This window comes from Pinus tabuliformis, chromosome 4_1, assembly GCF_031772625.1.
Source record: "Pinus tabuliformis cultivar Carrire ecotype Pingquan chromosome 4_1, CPIR1, whole genome shotgun sequence".
Classification (NCBI taxonomy): Eukaryota; Viridiplantae; Streptophyta; class Pinopsida; order Pinales; family Pinaceae; genus Pinus; species Pinus tabuliformis.
This window is the reverse complement of record NC_142303.1, coordinates 912859322-912883779: the sequence shown is the minus strand read 5'-3', so window position 1 is coordinate 912883779 and position 24458 is coordinate 912859322. Positions and strand designations below refer to the sequence as shown.

Genomic DNA, 24458 nt, shown 5'->3' with positions numbered 1-24458 from the left:
ATGGAAAGTTGGGAATGATGTCAATCAAGTCTTGTAAGCTTTGTAAAGAGAGTCCTTTTGTCAATTGAAGTCAAACAATGTACATCTATGTAATTATAAAAGCTAGTGTCATTGCCTACAGTCGAAGAAGGCAAATTTGGTTTGGGAAGAGTGTTTTGGTTTGTAGTTGGGACAAGGGTTCTTAGTTTGTCGGGACAAGGGTTCAGGTCCTAGTGTCTCAATTAGTCAAAGAAACTCATTGTAATATCTTTGTAACGTGGATCATTGTTCCCAGTATGGGCATCCACATTTCTGTATTTAATTTTGTCTTTATAGGGTGGTAGGGCAGTGCTAGAATGAAGTCACCTTCAGGTTGGGGCCTGTAAACAAAGGGTGATAGGGTGGCGCTAGGGCGAGTTGTGGCTTGCAAGGGTGTTGAGGCATCCTTTTAGCTGACTGCTGATAAAACCAGGGCGTTGGCGTGTCTTTCTAATGGGAGCTGGAGAAGAATGTTTTTCTAGAATTCTAGGAAGTTGTAGTTTTATTTTCAGTTGGGGCTGAAGATTAAAGAATTTATTAGAAAAGCATTCAGTGGTTTTTGACCCAGAGGGGGCTTTCCACCTATAAATCTTGTGCGTATTTTCTCTATCTTTCTGCATCGTTGTTCACTGCTTTACTGAATAACTATAACACTGCTGAAGATTAACTAATGCTCTGAAAAAAGATTAAATTGAGTACTAATTGCTAAGAAAAAATGATTCACCCTCCTCGCCTCCCCACCCTCTTAGTATTTCCAACATATCACTCAGTACCCATGTCAAATGGGAGCACCAGAAAGAAAGATATGATCATCTAAAGGGTCTCTGACAGTCAAGGGAGCTGCTCATACAACTTGAGATCTGAGTCCTTAGGCCTCCCTCGTGAACAAGGCCATGAATCTCTGGTCCAAACACCGAAAAAAAGTGGAAAACCTATTAAAAAATTTCATTCTTCCTATGCTGAATCCTAATACGTTAATTTAGTCCCTTAAATTTCCTTCTTATTTCACTCTATTCATGCAATTGAGCTCCTGATGTAACTTACTAAAAATTTCCACTCCCCTTCCTATGTTGAATGCTAATATTTTAACTTAGTCCCATAAGTTTCCCTTTATTTCTCTTCAGCCACGATAATTCTCTGTCAAAGAATGCCCAGGTACAACAGCTTATTGATTGAGACATTCCTAAAGCAGTCAAAACCAGATAAGCCTTAAGCCTTTAAGCACTTCAAAGCCTATGTCTACACTGACAAGTATGCCATATTAGTAATATTTAATATTTATAGTGAACTATGAGAGAAAAATAGTTGAACACTGATTCCAAAGGAGTGCACTATGAGTATGGACTCTGTTTGAGCTTTGAGAAACTATGCTTCAATTGAAATAGAACAGATCCATGTATTACTGGAAAATTTCGAGAATACCTTGATTTTCTGATGACTCCCGATTAGCAGCAGCATACCCTCTATCTCCATGCTTGTTATCACTACCTACAAGTCCAAAGTTCAGACTTTAACTGAGTGAGCAATAATGATCAAGTTTAATGTAACGTTATTCACATAATATTTGGCTTTATGATAATGGTCCTCTTTCAGAAACCAAGAATAACATCATGGTCCAGCAAAATGACACACAAACATTTAGATACTTGTATTTACGGAGCTTTCCATGTACATGTTAAATTTTTCTCACCTTATTTTCTATAAAAATAATATAAAGCAGAACTTATATTAGAAACTGTCTGTAAAAGTTGTGATCAGACATTGTGAAACAACATACCTTTGAAGGGCCAGCATCATGAAGAATGTTACAAGCACGTAAACCCTCTGCTTCAGAGGAAATACTGCATAAATACAATAGTACTAAATAAGGATAGAAAGCATTGCAATAGATAAGAGGAATAAAACTCACTTCCAAAAAATTCTACAGTCACACAGAAAGCTACGTGCAAAGTTTTGCAGAAGGCAGCAAGGAGGATGTTGGAAATACTTTGGGGAGGGAGGGTGGAGGTGTTGAAAATGTAACTATGGTCGGATTTCATAATTGCTATTGTACTTTATCATTATGTATTTACTGTAAAATTGAAAAAGAAGAAAAAGAAAACTATTTTGAAGCTCTCCTTTTACCTTTTTATTAGGTCAAAGCCTCCATTATAGGCTTCTAGGGTTTTCTTGAGTCATAAGAGTCATTGTCATATTTATTAGACTCTTCTTGTGCTTTTGTATCATGTAAAGAAAAATTATTTTGAGTCAAAACAGTCATATTTCACCTCCTCACCAAGTCGGCCCTGTTTGGGGCAATTCGACCATGTGGAAGCAGTATAAATAGAAGGAGAATTTGACCTATTTGGCAACTATCCATGAACAAGTTCACTCTGCAGTGAAGGAAGAGGAAAAGAAGTGTGAAGTCAAGAACAAGAAGGTCAAATCAAAGGAAGAACAAAAATCGAATTTTTGGGGCATCCTCTCTCTTTCACAGCGAGGTTCCTAGGGTTTCTGGGCAAGTTGCAGGGGCTGAAATTTCTGCAGTGACTGCAGGCCCGAAATTCTGAGTTGTTGGGGGGGTGAAATTTCAGATTGAAGCAGTTTTGAAGGAGTTAGCTCTTGTTGACTTTGGCAGAGTTTGTCTACTTGGAAGGACGACTGACTTGGTGATTGGAAGAGGTCTTTGTCTTGGTCAAAAGGTCTTGAATTGTCTCACTTTGACTTGGTTCTATTATAGAAGAAGAGTTTGACTAGGTTTTCCCCTAGGAGAGGGGTTTTGCCCTAGCTGAGTGCCTACATCTTGTATCTCTTGTTCTTGTGATCTTCATGCATTTTTTATTTGATAATTGCTTGATGAAATATAACATAATAAAGAAGTAAAGAAGCCAACACATATCACAAGTAATTATCAAGAAAAGAGGAATCAAAACCCTAATAACTACATGCATTGATTTCTCAACATGGTATCAGAGCTAAGGTGAAGAAAGGATTGTTTGAAGATCACTTTGTTGGCTATCTTTTGAAGGAAGGAATACTGAAAGAAAAGCACTCTTGGAAGGAAGATCTCTCTCATCAATGGCAAGCTATTTGAAGATGGGACTCAAGACCCTTAATGATCTCTTGAAAGTTGCAAGAAGCTTTGGTATCAAGATCATTTACAATCTATCTAGGAGAGTCAAAAATGGAGGATTCTTGGCTGCACTTACAGGTACATTTGATGATGACAATGCTTGGATCATTGATAGTGGAGCCTCAAGACACATGACAGGAGAAAGTGGACAACTTCAAACCTTATCAAAAGGATCATCATCTCATTCAGTGGAGCTTGGAGATAACAATAGCTATGCAGTCAAAGGTCTTGGATCTACTTCATTGAAACTAGAAGATGGTGGAAAGCTTCATCTCAACAACATTCTCTATGTCCCAGGTTTGAAAAAGAATTTACTTTCTATTTCTTGTCTAGAAGATAAAGGAGATAGGATTGCCTTTGTAGATGGAAAAGTTCTTGTTTGGGGAAGGGACTCTAGTATTGAAAAAGAAAGGGTTATTGGGATTCATGAAGGAAGGTTGTATAGACTTCTAACACCTCCTCAAGCTCTTGTTCACATGGAGATTTATCCCTTTGAGCTTTGGCATAGAAGATATAGGCACCTTCATTATAAAAATTTTCCCTCCCTAAGTCAAATGTAAAAGGCATTCCCAGCTTGAAGGAGGACCATGAAGGTGTATGTAAGGGATGTACTTTGGGAAAGAATACAAGGAAACCATTTACAAGTAGTGACACAAGATCTAAAGAAGTATTAGACTTCATTCATTCCGATGTGTGTGGACCAATGGCAGATAAATCTCTTGGAGGCCATCTATATTATGTAACCTTCATTGATGATCACTCTAGGAAGACTTGGATTTATCTTCTCAAATCTAAGGATGAAGTTTTTGAAAAGTTCAAAGAATTCAAATCAGAAGTGGAGATCTTGACAGAAAGAAAGATAAAGACCCTTAGATCCGACAATGGTGGTGAATATACATCTAAGGAACTCATAGCCTTTTGCAAGGAAGCAAGTATTAAGAGGGAGCTCATAGTTCCCTATAATCCTGAACAAAATGGAGTAGTAGAGAGAAAGAATAGGACCATTGAAGAATGCATAAGAACCATGATATATGACCAAGACCTTCCAAAATTCTTATGGGGAGAAGCAGTTATGACAGCAGTATACATACAAAATAGAATTCCTCATAGAATTCTTGAAAATATGACACCAAAAGAAGCATTTTCAGGGAAGAAGCCATATGTAGATCATCTCTGAATCTTTGGATGCCCTGCCTACATTCATATTCCTAAGGATAAGAGAAAGAAGTTAGATTCTACTAGTATGAAGGGTATCTTTGTTGGTTATAGCCTTTCATCAAAGGCTTATAGGTTCTACATCAAAGAAAAGCGACGAATTGAAGTTAGTAGGGATGTCATATTTGATGAAAGCTTTGCATACAAAAAGTCCAAGGATATCCCCATTGAATTTGATGAAGAAGATATATCATTCTTTGAAGAAAAAAACAACATGACAAAACACCTACAAATCAAGAAGAAGGACCAAGTGAACCCATTCAACCTACAATCATTCCTGAATAAAAGAAAAGGTCAGCTTGGTTAAAAGCTACACTTGAAGATGTCGAGGGGCATGAAGCAACAAAAGGTACTTTTAGAGAAAGCAAAAGACCAAAGAAGTACTCTGAATATGCAGCATATATGACGAAACTAATTGAAGCAAAACCAACCACATTTGAACAAGCCACTAATCATGATGAATGGAAGAAAGCCATGCAAGAAGAATATCAATCAATCATGAAGAATGGGGTTTGGGAAATTGTTCCTAGACCTAGTAACAAATTTGTTGTCACCTTTACATGGATCTATAAGATCAAACATGCTATTGATGGAAGTATAGATAAATACAATGCAAGATTTGTAGCAAGGGGTTTCTCTCAAAAGGAAGGTGTAGACTATGAATAAACGTTTGCTCCTACAACCAGGTACACTACTGTAAGGACTGAGCTGATGTAAAGGACCATTTCTGATTCTATAAAGATTAACTGAACTGTAAATAATGTAAAGAGTTTCTATAGAGCTATCTATCCTAAACAGAGTATGAAACTTTAAGAAAAATTTCTATTCTAAATTTATGCAAAAACTTCATATGACTAATTGCTTGATTCGATGATAAGTACTTACTTGGTCTGCTGCGGATGAAAAATGTTTCAGAACTCCTCCAGTTTGCTCCCGTTCACCAAATGACCGAAACCACCTAGCCAAACTGAGTAGAACCTCGCTACTCAGTCCAGTAAACTTCTCAGTTGAAGCAGACTGTTCCCCCGTGCCCAGAAACCTCAGAACAAGCAAGGCCCAACTGTTCCTGATGATTAACAAACTTTGTGTATAAGCTTTTCTCCTCTTTTTCTCCCCTGCCTCCAACCGTCCCTTCCTTCTTATAAATTTCCATTTACCGACATCCTCCATCACCGTGTCTAAATTATGATACGTGTCAATTTTTATAAACAAAATCTGATTCCTCCATCACCGTGTCTAAATTATGATACGTGTCTATTTTTATAAACAAAATCTGATTTTATTTTATTTGCATATCTTAATTTGAAATCAAGTTTATTTATTTATTTTAATGATTTAATTTTAATTTATTTAATTTTTAATTTTTAATTTAATTAATTTTATTTAATTTCATAAATATTAATTTACTATAAGTGGGTCATTACAATACCATTAGATCCTTGATTTCTTTAGTAGCTACTATGGGATGGAACATCCACCAGATGGATGTCAAAATAGCTTTCTTGAATGGAACCATAGATGAAGAAGTGTACATTGAACAACTGGAAGGTTTTGAGATACACAGTAGGAAAACTCACGTCTGCATATTGAAGAAAGCTCTATATGGCTTGAAACAAGCACCGAGAGCTTGGTATGCTAGAATGGATGCCTATCTTTTAAGAATTGGATTTGTCAAAAGCTATGCAGACTCAAACCTCTACATCAAAGAAGTAAACAATGAACCAGCCATTATTCTATTATATATGGATGATTTACTCCTTACAAGTGGGGAGCATAGAATTCAAGAATGTAAGATGATGATGGCAGCAGAATTTGAAATAAAAGATCTAGGACTCTTGCATTAATATTTGGGCTTGGAAGTTTGGCAAAAACCTGGTGAGATATATCTTGGTTAAGGAAAATATATTATCAAGATTGTACAAAGGTTTGGAATGATGGATTCCAAGTCCATGACAACTCCAATGATTACGAACTTAAAAAAGTTAAGAAGTTCAGATTCTAGTGTTGTTGATCCCACATGTTATCTTCAGTTGGTATGTATACTAGACCCGATATATGTTATGCAGTGAATGTTCTAAGTCAATTTCACTTAAAGCCACATCATGATCATTAGATAGTTTCCAAGCATATCTTGAGGTATTTGTCTGGGACTATTCATCACTGCCTAAAGTATGATGGAAAGGAGATCAAATTAACAAGTTTCACCAATTATGGTTGGGGTGGCAGTGAGACGGATGGAAGAAGCACTACTAGTGGTTGTTTTAGTTTGGGATCCGCAATGATTCCTTGGATGAGTCATAAACAAGATTCGGTTGCTTTGAGTAGTGCTTGTTGAAGAATGTAACTAGTGTCGATCTTCATAATTGTATTTGAATCATGATGGAATGTATTTGTCAAAAGAAAAGAAATTGACTTATTAAAGCATGGGTTTCATGCTTGGGTCAATGGTCTATAGGTCAAAGCCTCCATTGTAGCCTTCTAGGTTTATGTCTTAAGTCACTATCATTATTATTATATTCTAGACCCTTCTTGGGCTCCTTAAAGTCAAGAGAGAAAATTATTGTGTCCTAACTGTCCTCCACCTAGTCGGCTTCCTCACTTAACAAGTCGGCCTCAAACACTCTGTCAATTCGAACTTATAATGAACACTGTTAATTTTAGGTATGTTCTATGCTTAGAGCAATTTATTTCAATTTTCATAGTCAACTCTATATCTTTTCCAGATTAGCAATCACATTAGCATTAAAGTAAACTGCAGATAGAACATAAACATAAATCGCAGAAGACAAGCCAAGACAAGAGGACACAAAATGTGGCGCTAGCCAGGGACAAACCCCAATGTGGGGAAACCCTTGATCAATTCTTCTTATATGTTCTTCAATAGTTCAGCAGAGAGAGAGAGAGAGATAGTATGTTAACAACAGAAATCAACACTTTGACTTATCTAGATAAGAGCATAGATCATCTCTAAGAAGATGATACATGAGATCAGTCGAAGACATGCGGCTTCAACTGATTCTCCAAGCTGACTCCTTCACCTATCGTTGTGCTGCATTTCGTCATCATGTTGCACCTCACTGCGCTGCAAGCCTGCACCATGTTGCACCCATCATCACTATGTTGCATCTCATCACGCTTTATTAATCATGACTGTACCCATCATTGTACTGCATTATGTGCCATTGCTGCACCATGTTGCCATACTGACCTATGCTCTGGCTGCACCTTGCTTGCTTGTTGTCCCTAGCATGCTCGTTGTCCTTAGCATGCTTGTTGTCCTTTGCATGCTAGCTGTAACATTGCATGCTTGGTGTATTCGCTGCTAAGTACCATACAATTGTCCCAATGTTAGTTAGTTGTCCCTTGCACGTTGCTCTCCTTCGGAGACAGATGCTCCGACAATTCCCGGTAGTTCCCGGTAGTTCCAGCTGTTCCGGTAGTTCCAGCTATTCCGGTAGTTCCCAGCAGTTCAGGTTGTTCTTACCGTTCCCAGTTGTTCCAGCAGTTCTCAACAGTTCCCGGTAGTCCCGGCAGTTCACGCAGTTCCCGGCAGTTCCCAGCAATTCCCGACATTTCCAACAGTTCTGCCAGTTCTCGGTTGTTCCCACTGTTCCGGCAATCCCTGGATGTTCCGGCAATTCCGGCAGTTCCCGCCATTTCCGGCAGTTCTCGGTTGTTCCCGCTGTTCCGGCAATCCCTGGATGTTCCCGGCAGTTCCGGCAGTTCCGATAGTTCCCGGCAGTTCCAGCAGTTTTCGGCAGTTCCGGCAATTCTGTCTTCTGCCCTTTGTGTCAGCTTTCCCAACTGTTCCAGCAGTTCCCGACAGTTCCGGCTTCTGCCCTCTGGATTAGAGCAACGTTATTGCTTAGGATCTCTCCTCCTACTAAAACCCAAAGACAAGTAGAGAGGAAGAGATCTCAAGTGTGTTGAAAATGACTTGAAGGCCACTTCTATTTATACTAAAACGTTAATCACAAGTGGGGTTTATTTGGTTGCTAGCCGACCTTGACGAATTGTCCCATAACACAAATAAATTCATATCTCCATGAACACTTATTGGAATCAGATGATCTTTAGATCAATCCTACACCTCTCGATGAGACGGATCCAAGAAAAATATCAGCTTCCATTAATAAGATGACCCACATGGAGTTTGGCCCTAGTTGCCAATTTTAGATTCTAGTGTTGTTGATCCCACATGTAATCATCAGTTGGTATGTATTTGTTGAATACTAGACCCGATATATGTTATGCAGTGAATGTTCTAAGTCAATTTCACTTAGAGCCATGTCATGATCATTAGATAGTTTCCAAGCATATCTTGATGTATTTGTGTGGGACTATTCATCAATGCCTAAAGTATGATGGAAAGGAGATCAAATTAACAAGTTTCACCAATTATGGTTGGGGTGGCAGTGAGACGAATGGAAGAAGCACTACTGGTGGTTGTTTTAGTTTGGGATCCGCGATGATTCCTTGGATGAGTCGTAAACAAGATTCGGTTGCTTTGAGTAGTGCTTGTTGAAGAATGTAACTAGTGTCGATCTTCATAATTGTATTTGAGTCATGATGTAATGTATTTCTCAAAAGAAAAGAAATTGATTTATTAAAGCATGGGTTTCATGCTTGGGTCAATGGTCTATAGGTCAAAGCCTCCATTGTAGCCTTCTAGGTTTATGTCTTAAGACACTATCATTATTATTATATTCCAGACCCTTCTTGGCCTCCTTAAAGTCAAGAGAGAAAATTATTGTGTCCTAACTGTCCTCCACCTGGTCGGCTTCCAAACTTAACAAGTCAGCCTCAAACACTCTGTCAATTCGAACTTATAATGAAGACACAACCACTATATATATAGCCATGCCACTCAACCAATTTTGGAGAAGATTTGATTCATGAAGTCTATCTGCAATAGCAAGCGCGAAGGTGTCCAAGAAGAAGTTGTTTATTGTGATATTCCCACTTAGCATTATTACTAAGTGAAATATCAATTTTGATAAATTTTGTCTTTATTCATGTTGACACTTAGGAAATGTGGGTTTAGAGGCCCCACATCGAATTTTGATGAAAAGCAAGCTCAAACATTAGAGGAGAAGGAGAATATCGAGCCCCTAGTGGAGCATGGGGGCCACACTTGGAGAATTTTGGCCCACATGGAGAATACACATGCCTTGGAGGGAAATTCGGTGGGAGGAAATCGAGGAGGGCCCACATGAGGGCGTTGGAGGCATCTTGACAAAAAGGAAGGGAAGGCACTCATTGGATCATTCAATCATATATTCAGAAATTGTGTCTTTGACAAAGCACGCTTGAGTTGAAGCCAAGTCTGCGGTGTTTTTTAGCACACGAGTGTCTTCGAGCGAAGATCGCAACCCTTGCTTCGATGGACTTCGAGTGTTAGCCCAAGGAGGGAGTTCCACCTTTCCAGTTGTTCCAGTAGTGGGGTGTGAGTTTTGCATGGAGGAGACTCAGCCAACAATGCGGGGACTACGCAGTGCTTGTAGGAGGCTCACTTGTGAGCTGAGTTGTGAAGGGAGTTTGGGCTTGAGGTTTGAGGAGGAGTCCGGGAGAGCCTTTGCTTGGAGTTTGCAGCCATTTTTGGGAGCAGTTGCAACAAGATAGACAAGAGGGCTGAATTTCCCAGCAGCAGAGCCATAGAGACAAAAGAGGGTCGAATTTCCAGGGTCAACCATAGCCCAATTCCTTCATGGGTTATTCTAGGTATATTGAGGAGAGTTTGGCATTAATTTTCCGGAATTTTCTGAGCACTACAGGAGGCCCTAGCAACAGATCTCATCACCTAGCAGTGTGTTTCTGGGCAGTTCAGCGCAGAGCCAGGAGACAAAGCAACAATGTACTTGAGGGGGATTTCCTAGTGTCATTTGGGCTTAGCTAGCTTGCCTTGAGCAAGCCCAGGTGCACTCTTTCCAACACCTAATTGTACCCTCTTCATAATTTAATAAAATGGCTTAGCAACACAGTTTTGGTGCATTTCTGTGATCTGATTCATGTGTTTAAATTTTGTGGCTTTTTGTCTATGTTTGCTTTGCATATTTACTGTAAATTTTCCCTAGGAATATTACATTTATCACCACAGGGAGATCTTTGGGAATCTAGATTTTGCCACACATGTGAAATAAGTTGAGACTTATTACAGGGCCGAAAGTACAAATCTAGCTTCAGAAGTGCAGAGCAGGCCGAAATTCTTCAAGCCACAGACTCACATTGACTTGAAGGAAAGAAGCTAGTACATGGAAGCTGACTTGGTGGATGGAAGGAATTTATGTTTTGGTCAAAAGGGTCTTGGTTGTCCCAATCTGATTTGAATCTACTAGTGGAAGAGTTTGACAAGGTTTTTCCCTTTATAGGGGTTTTTCCCTGGTTGAGTGCCTACATCTTGTGTCCTTTTTCTTTTGTTTGTGATCTTCATTTGTTTTTGGCATTTGTCTTGATGATGGAAAGAACATTAATATAATGAAGAAGAATTAAAAGAACATCACAAGAACTTGTCAAGTTAAGAGAAATCATTTGAAGAACCTTAATCTAAATGTTGCCCTATATTTCTCAACATGGTATTAGAGCTTGATTCATTTGCATAAGGGCAGGAAGGAGATCACAAGGGCTTCAAGTCAAGCAAAAAAGTTTGGTCATCTAGGACTGAGCTCCTAGAAGAAGAAAGAAAATCCAAATTATGGGCACCCTAATAAATCCTAATTACAGTGGCTAGGCTGCAAAATTATGCGTAGACAGCGAAGAAGTTTTGAGCATTGTTTTGGAAGGCCGAAAGGCTAAGCAGATAACTCAGTCAAGGGAAAGATCTTTGGAAGAAAAAGCAAATGTTTGGACATAAAATATAGGATCTAAATTGACCTCAAAGACCCAAATTACAAGTCATCTCAGAGATCTGCAATTATGAAGTTCTATATATAGTCAGGGAACCTAAATTCATTTTTGAGCAGTCTACCTTCAAGGTCGAGCCATTCAAAAGGTGAATCGAATTGTTATGTCACATTTCTTGGCATGTGCTTAAAAGTTAAGACTATACCTCTAGCTAGTAACCCACAGACATGTACTATACCTTTGGATGTTTAGGATTTTGGTGAAATCTTAAAGAAGGGACGAGCCCCAGATCCTTGTTTAAAAGGGAACCATGAGTCTGTACAGTGAGCTAGAAATAGCCCTTGCAGCAAGCAAAGAATTAAGGAGCCTCACAAAAGAATAGTTTGAGTTTGTTAGAAGACTATTTTAAGGTTGTAGATCACTGGTGAATAACCCTAACTAGGTCAAGAAAACTGTGTAACATTTTGATCTGAATAGCGAGGCTACAAGCTTAAGGACCAAACTCTATAAAGACCTATGCATACATGGGAGGCTGAAACCTCTAAGTGACAGAGAAACCAACAATAGAATCTCCATTGTACAATGCATTTCAAGCTTGTCTTGAAAAAGTCTACTAGAAGTTGGTACAAAGCCTTTCATTGAAGAAAGAACAATCATAGCATCTCTATCTCAAGGAAGGAAGCAGTCTACTACAGTGAAGAAGATTTGAGGATCCTATCAAAAGTCAATTTGCAAGAAAAGGCAACCAGCCCTATGCAATGTCAATCTTTCAATCTTGAAAGACAAAGGTATGTTATTTTGAGGTATGTAAAAAATGTTCATTTGAATCTAGCATGAAATGTCTAGTTACTTATATGATTCTTGGGGGGTCCAAGTTTTCATTGATTGTAAATCCTAGATAGAGCTTAAGCAAACCCTTTATACTCTTGTTCCTTCTAAGAAATCCTAACTCACAATGTCTAAGGGTTTGTAGGTGTATGCCAATCCTTTGCAAAAATAAAATTGTATGATGTCTAAACCTTAACATGATACCCCTAGAGCTAGTTAGGGTTTGCATTTAGAACCCTTTGAGTTCATCCCCTAAAGTTGAATGGAAACCCTAGATCCTAGCCTTGTACTTGATGGTACCTGTCAAGAAAGTATTGCAGGTATATTCTAAAAAGGATTATGGCAAGTTTCAGAGGGATCCTTTCAATAAAGTAACCCTACAAGGTTTGTAAAGGAAGAAACTCAAGGTGTGTGTAAAGATTTAATCCTCTTAATTATAAGGTACATTCATTTTTGAAATCTGCTTTATATTACCAACTCTCTTATGTCTAGGGTTTTGAATCATAATATTCTTGTTTAAGGTGACTAATCTTTAGATTAAATCAACCTTTGTTATATTCTCTATCTTTTGTTTACGTTAGTAAAACCCTAACCTTTAGGGTTCATCACAAAACCCTAGCCTTTTTTATGCTTAGGGTATGTTGACAATAATAATGAAACCCTAGTCTACTTAATTGTTGATAAAGCCTACAAAATATAACAATATCCTACCCTCCTGATGATTAGGATTTTAGTAATGTAATGAAGAAACATTGGCCTTTTAGGGTTTGTCAATGATATCTAGGTTATATGATGAAATCCTAAATTTTTAGGGTTTATGATCAAAACCCTTGTAATAGTAAGGTCCTAGGAATGCAACTCTAGGGGTATAAGCTTCAGCATAATTGAAACCCTAGTCTGGTCAAATTGTCAGAATTTGATGTGTGTATCTAGGATTTACGATAAAAACCCTAGTAAGAGATTAATATAAGGAAATATTAATAAAACCCTAGATATGAAATGCTAATATGCTAACTTGATTGTTGATATTCATGATTTAGTAATGAAATCTAGGGTTTGTGACAAAACCTTAGTAGAATTTGACATGAAATTCTAGGGCATAATATTAAAGATGTAAAGTGCTATGATTGAATTGCTAACTTGATTTAGTTGTTGATATCTAAGTCTCATTGATGGAATCTAGGGTTTATGACAAAAACCCTAGCAAGTAAAAGTTGTAACCCTTGTTGACTATGAACCTTACTAGGTTTAGGTGTTTGATGTCTCAAGTTGATTATTTGATGCTTCCATTTTAATAACATGATTTTGATATAGTTGACTTCTTGATATTTGCACTTGGTTGTACTTGTTGAAGGCTTGCAGGCACATAATCTTCAAAATATTGATAAAGTTCATAAATTGAAGGTGACTTGACAATGAAGATGATGATAATGGGTAAAGGAAGCTGTAAGAAGAATGATGACATAAAAGATGAATAGATGACTTTGTTGCAATAAAAAAAGGATGAAGTTCCCAGCGAAATGAGGCTTTGAAAGGTTGAAGTTTTTCCGACGCTTTGAAATTATTGATCTCCCTAAATTGAGAGGGAGCTTGGATATAAAAGAAAGAGTGAATCTCCCCAATTAAGAGGGAGAACATATTATGACAGTTATAGAGAAAAGAAAGAATGAGACCAAAGAATGAATGAAAGTACTATAGGTGGACGTTCGTGATTCATGAAGTTGCAAACAAAAGGCTTAATTGAGTTGAGTAGTATTGAATCTGTGTTTGGTGTTGCTGAAGAAGTTAAATAAGAAAGCTTCCAACAAGATATATTTGATTGAGGACCCTGAAAGTTTGTGTTTACTTGTATATATTTGAGAAGCTATTACCAATTGGGGTTGTGATTATGCAGGATCTCTACGTAAGAAGGTTGAACGTTTGAAGCATGCTTGGACTAGTGGATATATCTGATTTAGTTTATAAGGAGAGATGAAACTTTTTGGGGTGACAAGATGCTTGGGAGGACATTTGGTCGGCCTGTGATGATGTCTAGATCCCGAAGTAGGGAGGGTGGCATTGGTCTTGGAGCTCTAACCTTGGATACACACCTAGATCCCTGGGTTGGTGTTAGAGTGGAAGCCTAATGGTACCAAGAATGGTTGAAGCTTGGGACACACCTTAGTCCCACCCGGATTAGATACCTTGGTCAAGTACCTGATCTGTAGTACTGTGTGTGTTGTGACTCTTCGTACAGAATATCATTTTGAAATCTTCTATGTACCTTTGTATATATGTAATTATGAATACGTCCCTAGTTAAGAGGGAGTGTTGAAGAATGTAACTAGTGTTGGCCTTCATAATTGTATTTGAGTCATGATGTAATGAATTTGTCAAAAGAGAAGAAATTGACTTATTAAAGCATAGGTTTCATGCTTGGGTCAATGGTCTATAGGTCAAAACCTCCATTGTAGGCTTCTCGGTTAATGTCTTAAGTCACTATCATTATTATTATATTCTAGACCCTTCTTGGGCTCCTTAAAGTCAAGAAAGAAAAATATTTTATGTGTCCTATTAGTCCTCCAACAAGTCGGCTTCCTCACTTAACAAGTCGGCCTCAAACACTCTGTCAAGTCGGCCTCAAACACTCTGTCAAGTCTATAATGAAGACACAACCACTATATATAAAGCCATGCCACTCGACATGTTTTGGAAAAGATTTGATTCATGAAGTCTATCTACAATAGCAAGTGCAAAGGTGTCCAAGAAAAAGTCGTTTATCATCATAAGGAGATCTTTGGGAGTCGAGATTCGGCCACATGTGAAATAAGTTGAGACTTATTATAGGGCCGAAAGTACAGACCTAGCTTCAAAAGTTCAGAGCAAGCTTAAATTCTTGAAGGAGCAAACTCACGTTGACTTGAAGGAAAGAAGCTAGTACACGGAAGTTGACTTGGTGGATGGAAGGAATTTATGTTTTGGTCAAAAGGGTCTTGGGTGTCTCAATCTGATTTGAATCTACTAGTGGAAGAGTTTGACTGGGTTTTCCCCTTGACAGGGGTTTTGCCTTGGCTGAGTGCCTACATCTTGTGTCATTTTTCTTGTGTTTGTGATCTTCATTTGTTTTTGGAATTTGTCTTGATGATGGAAAGAACACTAATACAATGAAGAAAAGTTAAGAGAACATCACAAGAAATTGTCAAAGTTAAGAAATAATCATTTGAAAAGCCTTAATCTAAATGTTGTCGTAGAATTCTCAACAGTGTTTAGGTTGAATATGTTGTTGCTTGTGAAGTTGGAAAAGAAGTGGTTTGGCTAACAAAGCTTATGTCAGATTTGTTTGAAGGGCCCTTGGATCCTACAGTTATAAACTGTGATAACAAAAGCAGCATTAGAATGTCTAAGGACCCCGTGTTCCATGCTAGGACTAAGCATATTAATAATAAGCACCACTATATTAGAAGTTTGGTATAGGATGGGGTCATGAAGCTATGGTACATTCCGACAAATGAAAAAGTAGCTAATGTGTTGACGAAATCTCTCCCCAACAAGAAATTTGAATATTTTAGAAGCATGCTTAGATTGGTGGATATCTTTGATTTGGTAGAGAGGGAGAGATGAGTACCTTAGGCTGTGTGCCAGTATGATGGTACTTGGGAAGACATCTTGGCCTAGTTTGTATTCAGATCTTCATTATAGTTTGGCCTTGATGATGTCTAGATCCCTTTGTGGGAGGGTATCTTGGTCTTGATATGGAGCTTTGTTTTAGTGATTTGACCTTGATGATACCTAGATCCTTGTAAGGGTTGGTGTCTTGGCATGGAGGCCTAGATGGTATCTATATCCTATTGGATTGATACCAGGGTTGTAGCCTAATGGTACCTATAGTGGCAAGTTGCATTGATGTCACCTTAGCCCTTGTTGGGAGGATGCCTTGACAGTAATGGTATCTAGATCCCTAGCATTGCGTATGCTAATACTCTTCTAAGAACATGTCAATTTGAGTTCATCCTTGTACCTGTTTGTACAATTATGAATACCTCCCTAGTTAAGAGGGAGTGTTGAAAATGTAACTATGGTCAGTCTTCATAATTGCTATTGTACTTTATCATTATGTATTTATTGTAAAATTGAAAAAGAAAAGAAAATTATTTTGAAGCATGGGTTTCATGCTCCTTTTACTTATTTATTAGGTCAAAGCCTCCATTGTAGGCTTCTAGGGTTTTCTTGAGTCATAAGAGTCATTGTCATATTTATTAGACCCTTCTTGGGCTTTTGTATCATGTAAAGAAAAATTATTTTGAGTCAAAACAGTCATATTTCACCTCCTCACCAAGTCAGCCTTGCCTTGATGAAGTCGACCCTATTTGGGGCAATTCGACCCTGTGGAAGCAGTATAAATAGAAGGAGAATTCGACCTATTTGGCATACATCCATCAACAAGTTCGATTTGCAGTGAAGGAAGAGAAAAAGAAGTGTGAAGTCAAGGACAAGAAGGTCAAATCAAAGGAAGAACAAAAATCGAAGTTTTGGGGCATCTTCTCTCTCACACATGCGAGATTTCTAGGGTTTCTAGGCAAGTTGCAGGGGCCGAAATTTCTGCAGTGACTGCAGGTCTGAAATTCTAAGTTGCAGGGGGGCGAAATTTTAGATTGAAGCAGTTTTGAAGGAGTTGACTCTTGTTGACTTTGGCAGAGTTTATCTACTTGGAAGGAGGGTTGACTTGGTGATTGGAGGATGTCTTTGTCTTGGTCAAAAGGCCTTGGATTGTCTCACTTTGACTTGGTTCTATTATAGAAGGATTCTTTAGACTTGTTCCTGCAGGGCTAGTCAATATTATGGCTTACTATTCAATTACGGGTTCATAGCTAATTACGGGGTATGATTGGGTTTTCGCCTAGGAGGGGCTTTGCCTCAATTGAGTGCCAACATTTTGTGTCTCCTGTTCTTGTGATATTCATGCATTTTTTATTTGGTAATTGCTTGATGAAAGATAACATAATAAAGAAGTAAAGAAGCCAACACATATCACAAGTAATTTTCAAGAAAAGAAGAATCAAAACCCTAATAACTACATGCACTGATTTCTCAACCGGGGGGGAATCAGTATTTCATTTCTTAATCAATTTTTAATTGACAATTCACTACAATAATCATTCGAAAATGAACACATGAACATAAAAGATTTATAACTGGAAGAAAACGTTTATAATATAAAAAGTACAAACAAGTTTATCAACTCCAACTGAAATACCACTCTCTTAACCAAGCAACAGCTTAATGAATGTTAGCTTTTGGAGAAGCAGCGGAAAGGTGTTCTAGTCTCTATGGTATCTAAGAGGCTAAGGAACACAGAATCTTCGAAACCCATAAAACGTTTTGCGAGAAAAGCCTTAGAAACACCTCAATTAGAGTAATTAGCCATAATTAAATATTTCCCTAAATCTAACTTAGGAAAAGTGGTTAATTACAGTGACGCACGACCCTTATAAGACCCTTCAAGACTCCTGGGTCTTAATGAGAAATATGCCGAAACGAGTCACATGCCGAAACGAGTCACTTTCATAGAACCTGCACATAAGACCTGCTACCCACCGCTTGTGGGTAGTATCCATAAGAGAAACTTTTCCTCCTAGATGGTCCTCAGCCAGCATCCGACAGCCCGCCCCCTGAGCACGCCATGTGATTCATCACCCATCTGTCATGATCATATGTTTGATGGTCGGCCTCCCGACCCCGAAGGTATGTCTTTTCATTATGTAGTTGGGTAATATTTTTTAATTATCATGGACACTTTTGGGCATGGATTGGTACGAGTAGTTGGCGAAAAGAGTGGGTTTGGTTTGTGCTCTTGTCTCCTCTGTCCAATTTGATGGTTAGCCTTGTATCCTAGTCCTGTGGGATCTCTCTTATTGGCTACTAGCTTTAGGGGTGGCACTGCATGGGAAGCCCCGATTTTGGTTGTGTGGTCTCGCTTCCTGACACCATACACATCACACCTCTCAGCTCATTATAACCCCATTCACCATATTTCCCATCCAGGTTCACATTTGTCCATTAGGTCAACAAGGAATTAGCCTCCCCGTCCCCTTGTCCACACTTTGGGTCAAGCCTAGAACGATGTGTCGGAGCTTGATGCAGCTAAAAGAAAAAGAAAGAGCATAATTTGGCCACTCTCAATAGCAAAAGTACCATAAAATGCAAAAGTATGGTCGGGACATACACATTTCGCATGTGGGCAATATCCATACATGAGCTCTACCCCTTTCATTATGGCCATCACCCTGGTTCCTAGGGTCCCTCATATTGACCCCTTTCATCATCAAGGAACCCATGATTGTCCCAACCCCTGGTGGGCGATGCACTGCCTCACCTTAAAAGGGGTAACCACTGCAATATCTTACACATCATGGCCTCATCCCCTTGAGCCCTGGTGGGCAATGAATTGCCCCACCTTAAAAGGGGTAACCACTGCTATATCTTACACTTCATGGCCTCATCCCCTCGAGCCCCGAGCAGTTATAAAATAAAAATCAATAAAAGGCAAAGGCATATGAAGAAGGGTGGAAAACAAAGGCCAGGGTAACTCATGTACCACGATTGCTCCCTCCTACATTCATACACCCAAGTGTGAGCATGTGGCTTAGAGCCTTCCCCTAATGCCCCAATTTGTTCCACCATTATATCACATACCACCTGCCATTTGATGGATGTACTATGGACATGTCACCCCCTTGGGGCCTAAAATCACCTAATAGGTTCCTTGGTTAACCTTCTTCTTGGACTTGGAAATGCTAGTACATTCTAAAGCCCACTATGGAAGGGCATGCCACTATGAAGTGTCCACTTGGTTCCATGATTTGTAAGCTATTTTACTCGATTACTCTAATGATTTGTTGTATTGGAAGGTGAGAGGACGCATTGGATCTTATACAGGATTGCAGGTGAGTCTCCATTTGGGGTTTGGTCTCCCTATACGAGGTCCAAGCCTTCCAGACGGTCATATTGGCACTTGTAGGGTGAGTGTTGAGAGCCATGGGCCTCCACCATAACAGGGAGCAGATTACCACTTCATGGATTCCTCAACACCACTCATTAATGGCTCGTGTTCCACCTTTTTTAATGAGGATGATGCACCTTAACCACCATGCCCACTCGGCTTCGCACTTGCGCCACACACTTGGCAGATGTTCCAGGGCCCAAATGAGGATGTGTCTCACCATGGGAGACAGAGGGAGGGCTTATGTCATCATTCTAGCCCTTATAGATGGTATACAAGCATTATCGATCCACTTGGAGACCCATGAGGACGTCATTGTGCCCCCACACCACTTGGTGACACAACATTTGATTTGCTTGGATATCAAGGGGCCACCCCCCTGATCACTATGTCTGGAGCCTATTTTCTCACCTTGGCACACTTTGGACTCCGCTAGGCCTCTTCAAGGGCCCAATGATTCATTGTATTTACTATTTTGTCCTCTTCAGTTGCTTATCTTTGTGTTATGGAGCTATCTTGGTGAGCTTGTCACCAAGTTATGTCATTATTGTCCATTATTTTATTATTTGGGGCTAAATTAGGCCTAATTAGGAAAATCGAACTCTTTAGGAAGGATATAAATTGATGAGAGCTCATTTGAATCTCATCATCACTTGGATTTGGGTCATTTGTTTCTTTTGGAAATTTTGCTAAGCCTTTAGACGGATGAACTGGAGATATAATGCATTTCGATGTTTGGAAGAGCTTAATTTCTTGTCTTGGAGCTTCGATTTCTTTGCATCCTGATGATTGGAATAATTTCCCTATACTTCTATCTTTTTCATGCTTATTTGTAAATTTATCTCATAAAATTGTCAATGGAATATTTTTGTTCATGACGCTAGTGTAGTTGCTCTTTAGCTTATGCGAAGTTGTTGGGCTTGTCTTTGTGAGGGATTTTTCATACGATCAGTTGAAGCATGGTGAGTTATTGTTTTAGGGGTACATGAATGTTCATGAATTGCCTTGATAAGTCATCCTTTGCAATATAAAGAAGTATAAATTTCCCTTTGTAACCTAGTTGTTGCTTAGGCCATACGAAGTTGTTGGGGAACTCCTTGATTGGAATTAAGCCTATCTAAACATTTATTTCATTTGACTCCATTCTCCCAATTGGCTAGGCACTGGTCTGGTCCTAAGGTGATCACGAAAGAATATTCTTCTCACCTTCTCATCCTCTTTCTAAGCCCTAACCTAGTAGGCCTCCTAGAGCATCATCTTAAAATTATTTTTAACCATTGAAAATCCTTGAAAATTGGTCCACTACTGCGTTGGCATCTTCTTGAGAGGACCTCCAAATTTGAGGTGGATCCCATAGTGGAATCTCGAGATATTCCAAGCCCTAGCTTGAAGACTATTCTCTTCCCTAGGTGTCCTTTGGTTAGTGGCTTCATTAGGATCATTGCACTCAAATTCCAAGAAGAACTCAATTCCTTTGATCCTATTCTCCCCCTTAACTTGGTTAAGATCATCCATTTGTTGTTCCAATCCAACCCCTTGACCTCGTTTGGGCCCCACTTAGGCTTTGTGGTCCCACTACATTATAACTACCATTTCACAAAGGTCACTTAGAAACCCTAATCTTCTAGGATTCCTTGATCTTGGGCCCCTCTTTTCAAGTAACACTCCTCAAACCCTAGGTCTAGGCATCTTCTTATCCCTTCTAAGAAAGCCACCCATCTTGCTTCTATAGCAAGCAAACCCATTATTTGAGCCTCTCTTGTGAATAGGCTTCAAGAATCACCATGCATCCTATCATTGATCCATCCATTCTAGTTATTCCTCTCATACCTGGACTCCTCCCATCAGTGAAAATTTGTAAAGAGCAAGGAGCTTTAGTTGAGGTGACAGTGGGCTATTACTCCATTGTTGCCACTTATCCTAGTAGTTTCTCTATACGACCCCCTCCTAGGACCCCTGCTAGTTTGAGCAGTAACATTTTTGGCGTTGTTACCATGGAACGAGATGTGTGTCTTGCTCCCCATACGACAATACTAATATATCATTTTGGCGACTCCTTTGGAAGAACAAAGCCCTAGTTCTTCATTGAGCTTCAAAGTTAATGCTTGTCGGATGAAGCAAACATATATCAAGGTGTTGAAATATGTAACTAGGTTCAGTCTTCATAATGGCATATGTAATCATGATTTTATGTAATGAGAAAAATAAATTTATTATTGTTATTCTTGAGGCATGGGTTTCATGCTAAAGGAAATTTAATTTTTAAAGTCAAGCTCACATTGAGAGCTTCTAGGGCTTGTTATTGAGTCCACAAGTCCAGAAAGTCATTGTCATGTATGAAAGACCCTTCTTGAGCATGTTACATATTGTAAAAGGAATTTATTTGGGTCAAAATAGAGTAAAAGGACCCTCCAAGACCTCGTCATAATGCAAAGATCAAGTTGGCCTACACACATGGACAAGTCAGCCTAAAAGGAGTAATTTGACCTAATGAAAGACCTATATATAAGGGAGACTTCGACCTCACTTCGGGCATTCACTTCACACACACAAGTTCGATCACAAGAAAGGGAAAAGGTGTGAAGAAAAGGGACGAAAGAAGAAGAAAAGGAGGATGAGACCTTTGATTGTTTTTGGGCTACTTCTCGCCACACGTGCGAAGGAATTAGGTCAACTATTGCAGCAGAAAAGACCGAATTGCAGAAGTCAAGGTAGGGCACTAAGAAGTACACTTTGCAGGTTGAGTTCTCTAGGAGAGAGAATCAACTCAAGCGAAAAGAAAGGGAGGAAGGATCTACCATAATCTTCTCTCGTGCAAGATCTTGGGTTTCTGCAAAAGAATCAACTAGGGAGGTCGACGTTGCAAAAGAATCTGCTAGGGGGGTAGAAGTTGCAGAAGAATTTGTTGGAAGTCGAAATTGCAAAAGTTCCTAAGGACGAAGTTGCTGGAAAAGAGAAAAGATTTGACTTAGTCTTGGAGGGTCTTGGTCAAGGGTCATAGGTCTTGGAATTCATCAATTGAAGTTCTATAAGAAGAGAAGAATTCTTGTGGGTTTTCCTCTCAGTTGGAGAGGTTTTGGCCCTCGCTGATTGCCTATATCTTGTGTCCTCTTGTCTTATTGTTTTTTATGGTTTGGTAGTTGTTTGATGAAAATAACACTAAACATAATCAAGAAAAAGAAGAAGCTAATTAAGTTAAGTAAAAATACATCACAAGCAGTTATCAAAGTAAGAGAAATCACCTAACTTGTTGCCCCTAGATTTCTCAACATGGTATCAGAGCTAAGGTGACTACATCAAGGAAAGGCAGCTTAAAGAAGGATACTCAAGGGCCAAAGCACAAGAAGATCATCTGGGAAACATCAAGAGCATCAATCATCGAGAAAGACTAACCCTCTCATCATCTTGAAGAAAGTGATTAAGGAGCATCAAAAAAAAGAAGACCTCAAGGATCTGTCATCCACTCAATCAAAGAAAGACCCTACATTTGAACCACCTTGGGAAGGCCACCACATTCTACATTATCATTCAAGGAAACAAGAAGAGGCGTTGTTATCATCATCAAGGAATCAAGGTGATCTCCCTCTCCTTGAGTCAAGGACCACTTTTGAAGCAAGACATCTTCATCAAGAAGATATCTTCTTTTATCAACATCATCATCAAAATCAGGAAGGCACCAAGTTGAAGATATTGTCATCAAGGAGTATCTTCACAAGTATGTATCTTTATATATATATGTCTGATGCTGCTAAAATGACTTCATTTTGCAAGGAGAGCAACAAATTGGTTGGGTCATCAAACTTCCTTGCATGGAAGAAGAGGACAGATTTGATACTCAAAGAAAATGATGTTGTTGGACATGTTAAGGGTTCAATCACTTAACCTCCAAAGGAAGAAGCTCAAGCTCTAGCCAAGTATATGAAAGAGGAGATAAGGGCTCAAAGGATCTTAATAGAATCTATCAAGGATCCCCTCATACCTTATGTTGCGAAGTTGAAGACATCAAAAGAAATCTACAACAAGTTAGTCGAATTGTTCTCTGTAGGCACTAATGGAGAAGTCATATCGCTAAGAACCGAGTTGTACAAGATGAAGATATTAAAGGAAGAAGGAATACCTCATACTTTATGAGGGTGCCAGGAATACGAGACCAACTGCAAGAGTTGGGAGAAATAACGTCCGATAAAGAAATGACCATCGTGGTGCTCAATTCACTACCTGATGAATGGGGCAACTTTGTATCAAGCATCTATGGAAAAAAGAAGCCACCCCATTCAGTGAATTTTGGTCTCTATGTAAGATTGAGGAAACCATGTTGAAAGCAAAAAGTGATGTGGGACCAAGCGAACAAGTTCAAGCATTTGTTGCCATGACTAATAGAAAAGGAAAGTTTGGAAAATCTACTTCTCATAAAAAGAAGAAGAATATGTCAAAAGTTCAATGTTATGGCTATCAGGAATATGGGCACTACAAGAGAGATTCTCTGAAGCTCAAGAAGGACAGCAAGAAAAGGAATGAAGCCCATATCACCGAAGAAGTGGGAGAACCTAAGAAGAAGAAATCAAAGGAGGAAGTAAAAGATCTCTAGTATGATTGAGATAATCTTCTTCACTTAGTCCTTCTCAATTTTGTAAATAATAGCTATGATGGCAGGAAGCGTTGTAGGTATGATAGGATGCATCATAGTAGAAGATGGCATCATATTAGAAGCATATCGTTGAAGCAAGAGATCATGGCATCTTTAGAGAAGCTTGAAAGAATAGCTGAAGTAGAAGTCTACATGGATGTAGCAGTCATCTAATCTAAGTAGCACTTGGTAACCTCATTGAAAGCATATATAGTGCAAATGGGTAGAAGAAAGTCATCTAGCATAGAGTTCATCATACATCATCATCATTAGGAAGGAGCATTTGCAGGATGACGATAATCAAGATCCTCTGTTGGAATCTTCATTAGAAGATTCACCTCTCTTGGAAGAATCAAATCTCGTTGTCATTTCACCTTGTGTGGAATCCATTAGTTAGAAGGATGATGGTATGGTGACTAAGGAGTGCAGCATGTCAAGATGGTTGAAGTACTTTCAATCAAGGAAAGGAAGCTACCGAAGGAAGTTTAGATGACCAAAAGAAGAAAAGAGGTATGTATATATTTGATAGATTAGGTCATGTCATCATATAGTTGTAGATAGCTTGGTTAAATGCTCTACCTCATGAGCATGGATCTCTTCCCTTGGAAAGATACATGAAGGCATGGTTCACATATGGACAAGATGAAATCAACATAATATGTCCTCATATGGAATATGAGGTAGTTGACAAAGATGAAGGAACTATCAATGAAAGTTCCAAGGAAGCACTATGTGAAGAGAGAAAGAAGTGATCATGAAAGATGCAACTATAGTCACGTAAGAAAAAGGGAAGTCAACATCCGATGACTATAAGAATTATTCATGACATCTCCTTAGAG

General features: G+C 38.9%; 1 protein-coding gene across 2 annotated transcripts in view; it reads right to left on the bottom strand.

Annotated features, from left to right (window-relative positions):
• Positions 1–24458, bottom strand: part of LOC149179106 (pyridoxal kinase-like) — a 338385-nt gene that overhangs the window by 153960 nt on the left and 159967 nt on the right. For both annotated transcript variants that reach the window (XR_016258247.1, XM_089420527.1), the window contains exons 8-9: positions 1796–1859; positions 1441–1506 (exon numbers count right to left, since the gene is read on the bottom strand). Coding sequence is in view for 1 of the 2 variants with exons in the window: in XM_089420527.1 (XP_089276653.1) it covers positions 1441–1506; positions 1796–1859 (130 nt within the window). In the remaining variant the exon portion in view is untranslated. The remainder of the gene's footprint in view (positions 1–1440; positions 1507–1795; positions 1860–24458) is intronic.